Source organism: Triturus cristatus, chromosome 6 (assembly GCF_964204655.1).
Source record: "Triturus cristatus chromosome 6, aTriCri1.1, whole genome shotgun sequence".
Lineage (NCBI taxonomy): Eukaryota > Metazoa > Chordata > Amphibia > Caudata > Salamandridae > Triturus > Triturus cristatus.
This window is the reverse complement of record NC_140589.1, coordinates 1,541,580,671-1,541,593,809: the sequence shown is the minus strand read 5'-3', so window position 1 is coordinate 1,541,593,809 and position 13,139 is coordinate 1,541,580,671. Positions and strand designations below refer to the sequence as shown.

Here is a 13,139-nt window from a genome sequence, read left to right as displayed (position 1 = left end):
GCAGGAATTTTAAGGGAATAGGGTGGGTATGAGTTTTTGGGTGGTAGGAAAATTAGTAAGGTTTAGGGTGGGTATGGGTTTTTGGGTGGCAAGGGAATCTTTAGGGTTGTGGGGTAATAGGATAATATATTGTTTAAATGTACCTGTTAATTTTCTACCATGCATATACCTTTATCATGTATGCTTTTACAGCGAAAATGTAAGTATTTTGAAGGCAAGTATCAAATATATATTGTATTTTGTATGCCTGTCACGTGACTTTTGAAGTTTAAAAAGCATGCACGAAGCACTGTGTAAATGACTTTCTCCCCCTGTGACCAAGGCAGATGCCGAAACGCGTAAGGAAAAGGAGATACTTTGCGTTGCTGAGCCTGTGAATAAATGCCTTCAATTCGGTATTGGGTCTCATGTGGTGTATTAACAGATGTTAAATGGTCGGGCTGCTCCGTGCCCGGTGTTCTGAGGCCACCCTGTAGGGTGTAATGCTCCTTTGCTCGGAGGCTGTTTGGAAATATATAAATATATATATATATATATATATTATACATATATATCCACATATATAATCTTATAGGGCTTATACTTACATGTAAAATACTTACATTTTGTGGTAAAGGCATCCGTGGTAAAGACGTGTTGTAAAAGACTTTTGTGGTAAAGGCGTTTTAATTGTAACACCTTGTTGTAAAGCCATTCATTGTAATGGCAGTCGTGGTCCCGACATACAATCGCAGCAGATTCATCCTGTGTGGCCACCATTTACTAGTCTCACATAGCCTCACCTTCCATTATTATTTTTGCCTCTGCCACCTTCAAGGATTCTCATGAAGTCTCCTCTTACATAGTTCATGTGGGAATTCTTGATTCAAGCTATCCGGTCCCTGCCAGAGTCCGTCTGTCACTGAAGTGAGCCTTAATGTAAATCTCCGTAGGATATGCTGGATAAAAAAGCATATGTTTCATGTTCATTGCAATCTTCTTGATTTGACAGATTTTAATTGTTTCTGGACAAGTCTTATGTGTTTGGAAGAAGAAGCACTTTTTGTTGACTTTCTGTCTGGCTTCAGGATATTGTGTCTGGTCTTGTAGTTGAGTATTTTTACTATTAACGGTCAAGGTTGGTTACTAAGAGGTGGACCTGGGATCGGAGCCTGATGGACTCTTTCGCCCATAAATGAACCGAAGCATAACTAAGACTTTAAGTACATTTTGAACAGTTATGGATGCTTGCCCTCTGCTCTTTCTAAAATGTCAACCACTTTAGGAGTAGTCCTGCTCGCTCTTCCATCCACATTTTCTGCTCAGAAATCCCGTATTTTAGATATCCCAACCAGCTGCAGATGTTTGCTGAGGGGCTCCCGCACTGAATCGTCTAACTCCAAGATCCACTCCTCCAACTCAGTAACTCTGCCTGCAGTTGCATAAGTACTGATGCAACAGTAACACATCTACTTCACGATTTGTACCCTGAATGGAAGATGGTGTATTGTTAATGGCTTTGGGATCACTTTGGTGGAGAGGTCAGTTTCCGCAAAGTCTCTATTTAACTCTGCAAATGCATCATTCATTGTCTTATTCTTTTGGCAGGGTGTGTGGCTTTTGCAGATTTGTCCCTTTTGTCATAATTTTGTACCTGGCTCCCATATCTCGTTGCGATGTCATCCAGCTAGCCTTCATACAACATTTCGGGACTCCAAGTCCCTTCAATGCTCACCATCTATGATTCCTTTACACAAGGTCTACTGAATGTGGCAGCCATTGCTGCTCTATGGAGCTGGGATCACGTTTACAGAAAGGGCCCACCAGCCCGATTGGCCCACTGAATGAAGTACTCTGGCTAGGACCCCTCATTCAGTGGCTAGGCAAGCTTTGTCTCTCTGTAGTATGTGTCATCCTCATCTCAGGTCTGCTATCGTGTTCTGCCTGTTTGACACCTTGATGGCCATATTTTATGTCCATATCACTCAAGGATCTGTGTGGTTCACTGCTCAGAACCTTGCTGCTTCTAATTCTGGTAAGCACTGCCCCACAGCCACTGCTGTGAAATTATGGCGAAGGTGTGAAGGTATCCTGCAAGCTTTGTTTTTATTAGGTACAACCTCTCATGTCCAATTACATAATAATCCAGTAACGGTGTCACATATATATATATATATATATATATATATATATATATATATATATATATATATATATATATATATATATATATATATATATATATATATATATATATATATATATATATATATATATATATATATATATATATATATATATATATATATATATATATCCAACCACATTTCAAACCACCCTCCCCACCATTTTGAATAAATACCAACCCCATCAGACGAGCACACATCACCCCCCCCCCCCCCCCCCCCCCGATGGGCGCTCAATGGTAACCTAGTTAAACCTTAACAAACCCAGACACAAGCGCAACAGGAGTCACACTCATGTGCATTTTACAACTAGAGCACAAGCGCAATAAAACCATCGCGCTCGTGTTATATGTAACAATAACCACACAGATTGTGCTGGGGAGGATCTCCCTGCTGCTCCACTCTCACTTCTCCAGCATACTGGCCCTCGATATATGAGCTCCAAGAACATCTTACCACATGGGTAAGACTGCCACAATGTGGGTGGCTTTGCAGTTCTATTTGGCCCATATGTAACCCTCGATCTTGCAACTTGAACAGTACGTCAGATCTCCCACCTGGGCTCCAGCTTGTTTCTCACTGACCTCTGCTCCCATTGGAGCTATTGGCTGCCCAGAACATTTGGTGGTCCTTAAGCAACTAGGGTACAGCATTCCTGTTGTCGTCCACACCTTCCCCCAAGGCTCTTAAATGTGGCTCAGTGGCTGAACACCCTTTGCCTACACCTCGTACCTCGCAGGGATTTGGGCATTCTCCCCATTCCTCTGGTGTCAAACCCTGTTCTATCCTCTCACTTCACCTCCTGGGGCATAACGATCTTCTTGCTGCACTGTTCCTGGCTCAACTTGCCTAGGCAAGTGTCTCGACGGGAGGCAAGAGGAACAACACCTTCAGATGGCCATTGCTTTTCAGATATCTAGAGAAAATCCGATCTGATCACCTGTTTAACAAGCATTTACAATTCAATGGTCTCGGCATTGTTAAAGTTAGAGCTATTGGCATTGCTCATGACATTATTTTTGTTTATGTGCACTAACCTGCTGAACTGTTTTACAAATCATCACCAACTTGACATGAGAAGGGGAGCAAATCAGGCTTTGGGGTTCGGGCACATGTATCAGTATGCTGTTAGGAGTCCACAATATAAGCTGTTTTAAGACAAACAATAGTGTGGCAGATAATGCTGTCGGCGGTTTGTTCTAGCCGAGACCTAAAGAACGCGGAAATATGACCTCTACATCGTTATCTACTACACCTCCACTAGACAAGAAAAACAAACCTAAGCAGATAACACAAGCAATAAAAAATACATTAAAAAGTGTGGAAAGTTAAATATCTTTACCCATTTGAACATTACAGCGAGGAAAAAAAAATATTGCACGAGCCAACTTCCAATCGTGGTAAAAACGGGTTCCCACTTCTCACATAGACGACACGCCTATTCTCGGCCCTTGGTGCAGGGTTGCCGTGAAACAAACCTAATTGGTGGCATGATACAAATGCAAAGCAGGACCAACCACTAAAAACCTTCTGCCTACCGGTCTAGTGGCATGCATAATATATATATCTCCATACCCATCCCTTATGATTCGTTATCCTTTTACGAACCTCCTTCGAATTTCCACTCACATATCACAAAACAGATGTGCAGATGTCGCGTTAGTTTTAAAGACACTCGAAGGCAAGGAAAGCGGGTGGGATGGCAAGCAAAACAACTGTTTGAACTGTACGCAACAATGTCAAATATTCATCGGCGTAATGCTTCTAAAGGCTCCATACACAGGCAACAGACATTAACTTTTTCACATATTGCATACATGAGTAACAAAATAGAGAGTTGACTTTTACCTCTAAAGGTGCGCGTCAGCATCTATTGGTACAAACTATGAATACATTTTACAAAATTGAAATGTGTTATATTTTAAGGCTACATTTATTACCGAGCATTCATTCCAAGGTGATCTAGCAAACCGCTGATTTACGACCATTCATGGGTACATTTTGCTTCCCTCAGAGTTAGTATTTGCGCCAGATTAAGACAAAAGCTCGCTAACGCATTAAAACTCCCACTAATGTCAGAACCAAAGGTCGCTCTAAATTCAATATTAAAGTAATGGAATACTCATCATGTGCTTGCTTCTCCGACTACATTTATTTTGACAAGAAAGGACTTTATGTGGCTTCAAGTAAAGAAAATAGACAACTCGCAATGCAGCTCATAAACACGTCTGTCGTATTTACAATGCACAATAGTTACACATTTCGTGTACATAATGCGGGCCATTACAAAACTGCACAACCTCTGCTGCATGAGCATGCCTGCGCAAAATAAATACATATGAAAAATACAAAGCGTTTGCGAGGTTTAAACAGAGGTATGTATTATTCATATACTCTAAATGACCCAGACTTGTGCACCATATCCACATTTTCAATCCAGGCATTCTTGTTTACCTGTGAGTAACACAGGGTTGACTTTACTCTCATTTTCCATCCACATCAAAAATGGAGACACAAAAATAATTCTTACAGTTGCTTTCTTTACCAGCTAATGACCCAAGTGTGTAATTAACGAAAATATGCATCATTTAATATTGTGCACACTGCTTTTACTGTTATTTAAAGAGCATGGCCAAAATAATCACTATTTTTGACTGACCAGGCTGCCGCGGGCCAGCTTCTGTAGTTCCACCGGCACCACGGCGCTGGGGCAGTGCTTCTCGATGTAATCCTGGAAGTCCTGGACTCCCGTGGTGGCTGAGATTACAGGGAGTGAACTAATATCCTGCCGGGGACAAGTCCGTTCAAAAATAGAATGACCGAAGATTAAGCCCCCTGGGTCTGGAGGCTCCTGTGGATGCGGATGCAGGCGAGGTGGGTGTTGTTGGGGGACTGATCCCGTGGGGGTGGTGACGGCGGCTCCGTCGTTATGTCATGGGGGCAGTGTAGAGGGGGTGCTCATGGCTGCTGCGGCCGCCATGTGCTGTCTCACAGAGCCATTGCCGGAGGAGGATCTGTGCTGGGGATCGGGGAAGAGCGCTGACGTACCACAGGAACCAGCGGCCACAGGAAAAGGAGGGCCGCGCCCGCCGTTTCCCTGACTGGCGGGGCGAGCAGGTCGCGGATCCCGAAGTTGCAGCCGGTCTGCGGATCCGGAGCGAGGGGGCGGAGAGGCGGGAGCTACGGAGCCCGGCGGGAGAACCCTGGGGGAGATGGGGTGAGAGAGAGCGCTGGGGGTGCAGCGCAAGCAGTGCCGGTGGGCAGAGCCCCGGCGGAGGTGGGGTGCCTGTGCCCGATGTAAGAGGACTGGGGGGGTCGCATGGGGTCTAAGAGTGCCCGATCTGTTCAGTTTAAGTGCCAGGGGGCAGAGTACATCCCAGCAAGAGACACGAACAAGCGCAGCCTTTGCTAGGCGAGACGTAAATAAACACGAGAACGTCCCTGTAAAAAAAAACAACAAAAAAACACGCCCACCAGTGTAAAAGGGACGGGGCTTAAACAAGAGAAAGAAGCAAAAAAACACACCCCAGGATCCGAAAAAGACGGGGCTTGTTTCGACAGACAAAGCTCTTCTCCAATGGCTGACCAGCATTTAAGAGGCCAGCCAATGGAGAAGAGGGGTGGGTTCAAGCCCTACTACTGAAAAACGTTAAATCTCGCAAGCGAGACTGCGCAAGCGCAGCCTTCGCTAGCCGAGACCTAAAAACCTGGTATGTCAGCAAAAGGGAAAAGGTGAGTGGGGCAGGATAAATTCTGTAGTGGTTCACGTCTGACCCACCCTGGGCTCAGCCACTGCTTCTCAGAGGATATGTGTTTATTGTTTTAGAGGTTTACATTATATTATGTTCTTACAATTGTTGCTCACTATTTAGTTCTGAGGCTGCATCGAATGTGTCATTATAACGAGATATATCATTACTTAATTTGTTGTTTAATTTAGAAATTATTTGGGGATGTTAATCCGAGTTATTTGAATAGATAATAAATCTGTTATTCAAAGTATTTTTTATTTTAGAACATAAAGTTAGCTAGATTATAAATATTGTATTTTCACTTTTTGGAGGTTGAGTAATTTGCCAAATGTTGCTCAGCTTGAAATAATGACTTTTCTTATTATAATTTAGGCTATTGAAAAACTTCAGGCTGGAGATCTCGCAACTGACGCAGTCACAGCGGCACTCGTTGAACTCGAGGTGACGCTTCTTTTATATTCTTATTTTATGAATTTGTAAATAAGTGATCGCTGCTGTGTGTGATGCTGGCCATTGAAAAGCGCACTATTTACGTGTAGTGTTTGTTCTTATCTGGATCTTGGAAAGCCATTTTATTGGGTCTTATTAGATCGTAAGCTTTGATTGGGACTTGAATTAGCATCAGTGAGCAAATTTTTCAAATAAATCTTAAGAGCAAAAATTTTAGATGACGGTCTGATTTATAAAATTTGAAAGAAAGGAGCAAGTGCTGTTTAAGGTGACCGAAACATTTAATAATAGCGGTATTTATAGATTGGATTATAGCTCTAAAAAGGTTTGGAGACTTTACCTTGGGCTGATTAGAAAATAATTTGATGCAACCTTCTTGAGCAAACTCTGGGCCAAAGCGCCTGGTATAAGCAATTTAATTTTGATTGCTATTGAGCGAGAAGTGGCTTGGTAAGTTGTGTGTTGCCGACTTAAGAAGTAATTACTAGTCAACAGTTTTTTTTAATGATTGTAGCTTCTTCCTCCTACAATAATGATATCCTTGATTTTGCATACATGTTTCAGAAATAATACATGGGGATTGGAGCTGTCATGTTGATTTTGAAATATGGTTTCTAGCAAACCTGTTGGCATTTGTAAGAGCTCCTGTAAATGATCAAGTTGTAAGTTGCACAACTGAACTGAGTTAGTGCCACCCCTTGAAGCTCTCATTGTGACCAGCGCTGGTACGAGCATACGTTCATAAGTTAAACATGCAGTGGACACAGTTGTGTTAAAAAAACATCACTCGTCCTAGAGCATCCTAACAACACCCACCCATTCTTAAAACTCCCTCGGATCAGTCAGATGGTTGACCACCAAACCAGCAAAGCAATCCAGAAGTAGGATGTGAAGTCCGTGGCTGGAAAAGGCATCGCATCTGCTGAGCCTAATGTGGGAATCCATACTTGAAACTATTCTTCAAGTCCATTTCACTCATTGAACTGGCATGGGAAAATATCTCAGTAACTGATTACAGTGAGCACACATGGCTCCATTTATTTTCAAAAGCCAGTCGTTCTAATACTGGATTCCTCAGGGCTCACCTCAGTCTTCTCCCCTCTTTATCGCTCTAGTGTTAATAGATGAAAGCACCATGAGCAACCAGCGTGCACAACAAATGTTTGCCAGATATTATCATCTATATAGATGGCTCAAAGCATTTCATTGGTGAATGGTTAATCACACACCCACCCTTGGTGGATAAAAGATGAAAATTCTACTTTTTTGCCTTATTTAATCAGCTGATTTGTCATTTCTGTTAACTTAACCATCCACATGTTTCTGCCCTTGTCATCTAGAAGTTTGGTTTGATAAAATATTTTCCTTCAAGACTCAAATAAATTAGATAGTTAAATTTCACAACTACCATTTCAGCCTACTGAGAAGCAGTACACAATTTCTGCCTTTACATCTCGAAGCCTTCTTTGTCTGGGCAGCGATTCTCTCAAGGCATGACTCCTCCTCTCCCTCTGTGTTATTGTTTGAGGTTCACAGTAGCCTAATGCTCCAATATGGCCCTCGCTGGTGTCAAACTTGTCTAAGGATAGTGGAGGATTATAGTATACACTGCTGCTAGAGGGTTTTCTGAGAAGTGCAGATGGGATAAGTTGGATCAACCAGTTGGAGGGAGGGCCTCGGAAAAGGGGACACACAATGATGTCTGTCTAAGTCATTTACAATTTTTAAATCTGTTTGCATATTGCTGAAGATAGGGCAGTATGCTGTAAGAAGAGCATTGCTCTGCTGAATGATGATTAGAACACCTTTGCTCTGCATATGCTGGCCATACTGTGGCTGTCGTGGCCATTAACCATGGATGGTGGAAAGTAGGTGTTGGCCGTTTTATAATGGATTCATAGGATCAAGACTGCAAATGAGCAGCGGACCGCAAGTGACAAATGTTGCAATCATTTCCTGCAAAAGAAATAGTTTATCTGTTATTCGGTAAAAGTTTGCATCACGGTGGTGGTGTTCTTACTTCCTTCCTAAATGTGACTCTGGGCATTTTCTTGGCTGACCCTCCTCCTGTTAGATTTCAGAAGCCCAAACAATGGATCACAGATAGGATAGCTGGATGGAGAAATGTTTACAGCTTCCGTTGATGCTCGTACATATTTGAAACTGATGAACATGGCTGATATCTTTCATTGATTGTGGTGGAAAACAATGTAGAGTATATTTTTCACTCACCCGTGGACAGTATCTTTGCCTTTGACCCTATATATTACTCTGCTGCTCTTTGGCTATGTTTGCGCTTTACAAATATCCATGCATACATGTATATATCTGCTGAACATGTTTGCCCATAGTGGACATCGGTGTGAATTATATGCTTTGAACCAGTGATTCATTTGTTCCAGTGTTTTCTGGTGCTACACACCATCACTCATTCTCCAGGAATGGTACAGTGTATGCTTGTATAGGCATCTAGGCGAGTCAGTGCGGTAACTGACAAGCGAAATGTGCAAAAGTGTCAAAATTGCTAACCCATGAACCAAGTCAAAACAAGCTGCCAGGCCAAGCACCACCCATCACTACCCCTATAGAATTTTCAACAAAGTGAATGTTTCTGTGTGCAAGAAGTTTATGCATGTTTGTATGCGTACATATTATTTAAAATACTGACCATATAAACTTCACAGGACATCTGGGACTTCCTAAGTTACAGTATATCTACTGTCTGATATTTTTTGTATTCTAAGATGTAGTTGCTAATAAAACCCACAAACACAGGAGGACATGGAGAAGAAATTGGGCGGTGCAGCACACGTCCTCAGGTCATGCTCCACACTTGGTGGATGCTGCAGTGTCCAGCGAGCTCCTTTTGGGGGCTCTTTGCCAGAGATCCTCTAATCCCTATGTCCAGTTTTACCCAGACAATATAATAATGCCCTTCATTAAATTCTGGAGGGGGGTGTGCTAAATTGGGAAAGTGCTAAAGCTAAAATTGTCTAAGGGCTGCCTAATACCAATTTTTTTAATATTAGAGGTAACCCATGCCAAGATTAAAATGATCTTTGAACCAGTAGGGGCAATAATGGACCCTAGGTTCTATGTGAAGGTCAACATGTTTCTTGCCTAATATATTTGAATGAGTCAGTGGCAAATCTTCAGGGCCAGTAGTGAGTACCCTTATTTACCCAGAGTTGCATGTATTGGGCAATGTTGTTATTTACCCTAACAATGCATGTAGTAACATCTATTATAATAGTAAATGAAGAGTTCTCATATTAGAGTTCTTGGGCCCATTTGAACTGGTGAAATAAAATAGGCGAAAAACAACATGTAAATGCATACAGGGACAAACATATCTGGGCAGTTGTTGCTACTTATGAGGATACTAGAGTGCCCTAGCATGTAACTTCCGTGGTCACTGCAAACTTTGAGGTGGAGAATTAAAACAAAAGTCAGAGGGATTTTCCCTTACCCGTTTTCCAAATTAAACTGGTTCCTTAGAGTGCCATGGAGCTGCATCTAATGCATCAGCTCCTTGTAAACTCATTGGATGATAATGGTGAGGATCAAAATGCACTGAAACGCTATGGTAGTTTGTAAAGTACACCACTAAATAGATGCTGGTATTGACTGTTTGAATTCTATTGATATTAGTGTAGTGTTGGTGGGGCAGCGGAAAGGCTCACCTTAGTTGGTTAGTACATCGCGGATATAACGCCTGATATAACGCCTGGTGCAACACAAAAAGTGGAAACCGCATGATAAGCATCTTGAGGTATTCCTGTCTCCTACGACAAAAAGAATATTTAAGCAGCCAGGGGCCAGATGGACGAAGGCTTTTTGTGGTTGCAAACAGTCTGATTTGCAGAATTGTTCGTTTGTGATCGCAAAAATGCCTTTTAGTATGCACAAACCACAAATTGCGATTTGGTTAAACGTTACCAAAATTAATCCTGTTTTTCTTTAAGGAAAATATGCTGCAATTGGGAGGAAAAAATGCTTTATTTAAAAGTAATCACATACATAGTGGTTCTTCTGACCATACCAGACTACCATCCCTGGGAATACTGGGATTCTTAGTGGTTTGCAAATTGCAACCTACCCCATTAATATTCATGAGGTAGGTTGATTTGTGACCCACTAGGGATCAGTTTGCAAACTGACCTATTAGTACAAAGGTGGGTTCTCAAAATATTGCACTGGTAGCAAAAATACCAATCGCGAATTGTTACCAGTTTTTTGCTACCAGTGCTTCGTACACCTGGTCCCAGATCGATGGATGCTTTTTAATAACCTTTTCCCAAACCTGTCCTGTAAATGATTATTTCAGAGATTGCAACCAAAGGTAATAATTCAGAAAGAAACTGCTAAAAGAGTTGAAGATACTAACAGAGCCAGGCAGGAACAGATGCCAGGAGCAACTCCATTGCTGCCGGCACTGAAGCAAGTTAGGAACATTTCAGCATGGTAGTACACTGTCTGTCTGGTTGTCTTGCCAACGGAGAATAAATAGCAATGACAAATCTTCCTTCCCTGATACCTGCAGAATCAGCTAGACATGTTGGTCATCCTTTAGCCGCCCTTCAGTGAACCGAGTCATGAGGCGAACAATTTTTTTGTGCCTCCTGTATTAACAACTTTCATAAAGTGTGCGAAGAATCTGGGCAGTTCTGAAGGTCACAAGAGCACCTGGCAAAAAGGACCACAATCAGAAGTTGCAGCATTGTGCTCTTTATATAGAAACAGACAGAAACAGCACCCTTAATATCCTCCCTCTAAAGACGATAACTATAGACATCTGCACATGATGTCTGTCTTGGCACAAACAGGTCGTCAAATGGAGCCCAGGACAGGGACCACACCCTAGGCTTGCCACACTTCTGACTGGGACTTATCAGAGCTTTCAAACCTGAAGGAGCTTGGAGGCCTCTTGGGACTGCAGAACCCTGTCCTAGACACCTTATGACACGATGCCTGGCTAGGTGGATGGAGCTCAGAGGCCTGCAGGCTTGGCCTGCGGGAAATCTGACTCAGACGTGTTAAAGCTTTTAACTCTATGGAACTGGGAAGCCTTTGCAGACCCTACTTAGCCCATCCTGGTTATGGAAAGATGCTTCTGGCCAGTGGATAGAGCTCAAAATATAAGGGGTAGCTGCAATCTGCACACGCCTGGAGCTCTTAAACACTCATTGTCAGACCTTGTTTTCCGCAGTAGAGCCTGGCAGTCTCAATGAAGCCTAAAGTAAGCCTAAAAACACCCTCTAGGATCAGATCAGTGAGTTGGCCCCTCTCTTGCCCAATAATGACTATCTGGTGGAAGGTGAATAGGCTTTCTTGTAATCTGGGTACCCCGGAGGACCGAGAGATTTTTTTGGCTGGCCTATTGAGTAGAGAATATTTTTCTACCATAGTTTAGTAGACAAACTGTCAATGACAAACCTATTGAAAGGTAAGTGAATATAGGTAAGCACAGATTTAATATTCTTAATTCCAGATTTATGTAGCTTGAAGATAAATATATATATCTATATATATTTCATCAAAATACATATGTGGAGTTAGGTGTAGAAAATCAGTTGATACCCATTGATATTTTGTCCTCCATATTTTGGCTACAATATTAAGATGTCACAATATTCCCTACTTGCTATTTAGGACTAAGACCACAGAGAGGGGCTTCTGAGCAGAGGCATCCAATCTCAGGTGCCGTGGCTGCGAGAACATTTCAAATTAACTCTCATCCGTACTCCCAGGTCAGCCTGGAATTCTTATCTTGGGGCCCAATTACCATGTTGGCGTTCTCACTGCCGTCCTCCTGCGACGGCGGGACTGATTTCTCCACTAAGCAGGCGGCCTTCTCACCTGCCGCATTACGACTTTACCGTGGGGCTGGCGGTTTCATTGTGGTGGAATGATGACAGCGGTACGTGTCACCGTGAGTCAGAATACAATGCTGGCCTGACTGCTGACTGTTGGACACGCCCACAACGTGATTCCAGCCAATGTATGTGTACATTGTTGCAGGAGCTGTGAAATACATGGCGACCACGCACAAAAGGTATTGAATCTCTTAACGTGTACCAGTGCCAGTACACATGGGTACAATCACCCTAGGCACATTTTTGGAGGACATTTACTGCCTTTCCGCCGACTCACACATGGCTTGTATTCCCGCCAGGGAATGGTCAGCGGAAGGGCAGTTCGTAAAACGGCCAGCGCTAAAAAGACCGGCACCGCCTCAATGGGCCTCCTCTGCCTCTCGTGCTGCCACCAAGTAGCAGGAGTGCTGGCGGGGGCGGCAGTCTTGATGCGGTCTTCCCTTTGTGTTCCTAATTGGGCGGTCTGACCTCCAGGGAAGTGGGTAGTCTGACCGCCGAAAAACGACGGCGATTCAATTACTGCCGTCATCATAATTTGCCCCTTAGTCTTTCCATTTGGTCCTATAACAGATCTGGACAGTGGCCAAGTAGGGGCGTGGACCTTCTCTTAGTTTCACCTACAAATAACATGCTTTCTTGTATACCAAACATCACTAGTCATTTTGGCGTGATAAATTTCTCACACCCCTGTTCATGATAGAAGTAGCTCAAGTGTGATTTCAAACACTCCTACTAAGGAGAATTTCAGCAAAATATCTCAAAGCTGTTTGAGAAAACTGCACAAAGCAATTCTTTAGCAGCAGTAATGTGTGAAAAAGTAACAGTTGTTACATTGTAGAAAAGCAGACTTGGCGGGGGGGTGGGCGGGGGTGGGCCGGGAATCCTTAAAACTCCAC

At 42.9% G+C, this 13,139-nt stretch overlaps 1 protein-coding gene across 1 annotated transcript in view; it reads left to right on the top strand.

Moving 5' to 3' along the window:
• TASP1 (taspase 1) overlaps positions 1-13,139 on the top strand; it is a 662,603-nt gene that overhangs the window by 160,141 nt on the left and 489,323 nt on the right. Inside the window, exon 4 of the mRNA XM_085612698.1 lies at positions 6,290-6,358. Within this exon, the coding sequence (XP_085468824.1) occupies positions 6,290-6,358 (69 nt within the window). The remainder of the gene's footprint in view (positions 1-6,289; positions 6,359-13,139) is intronic.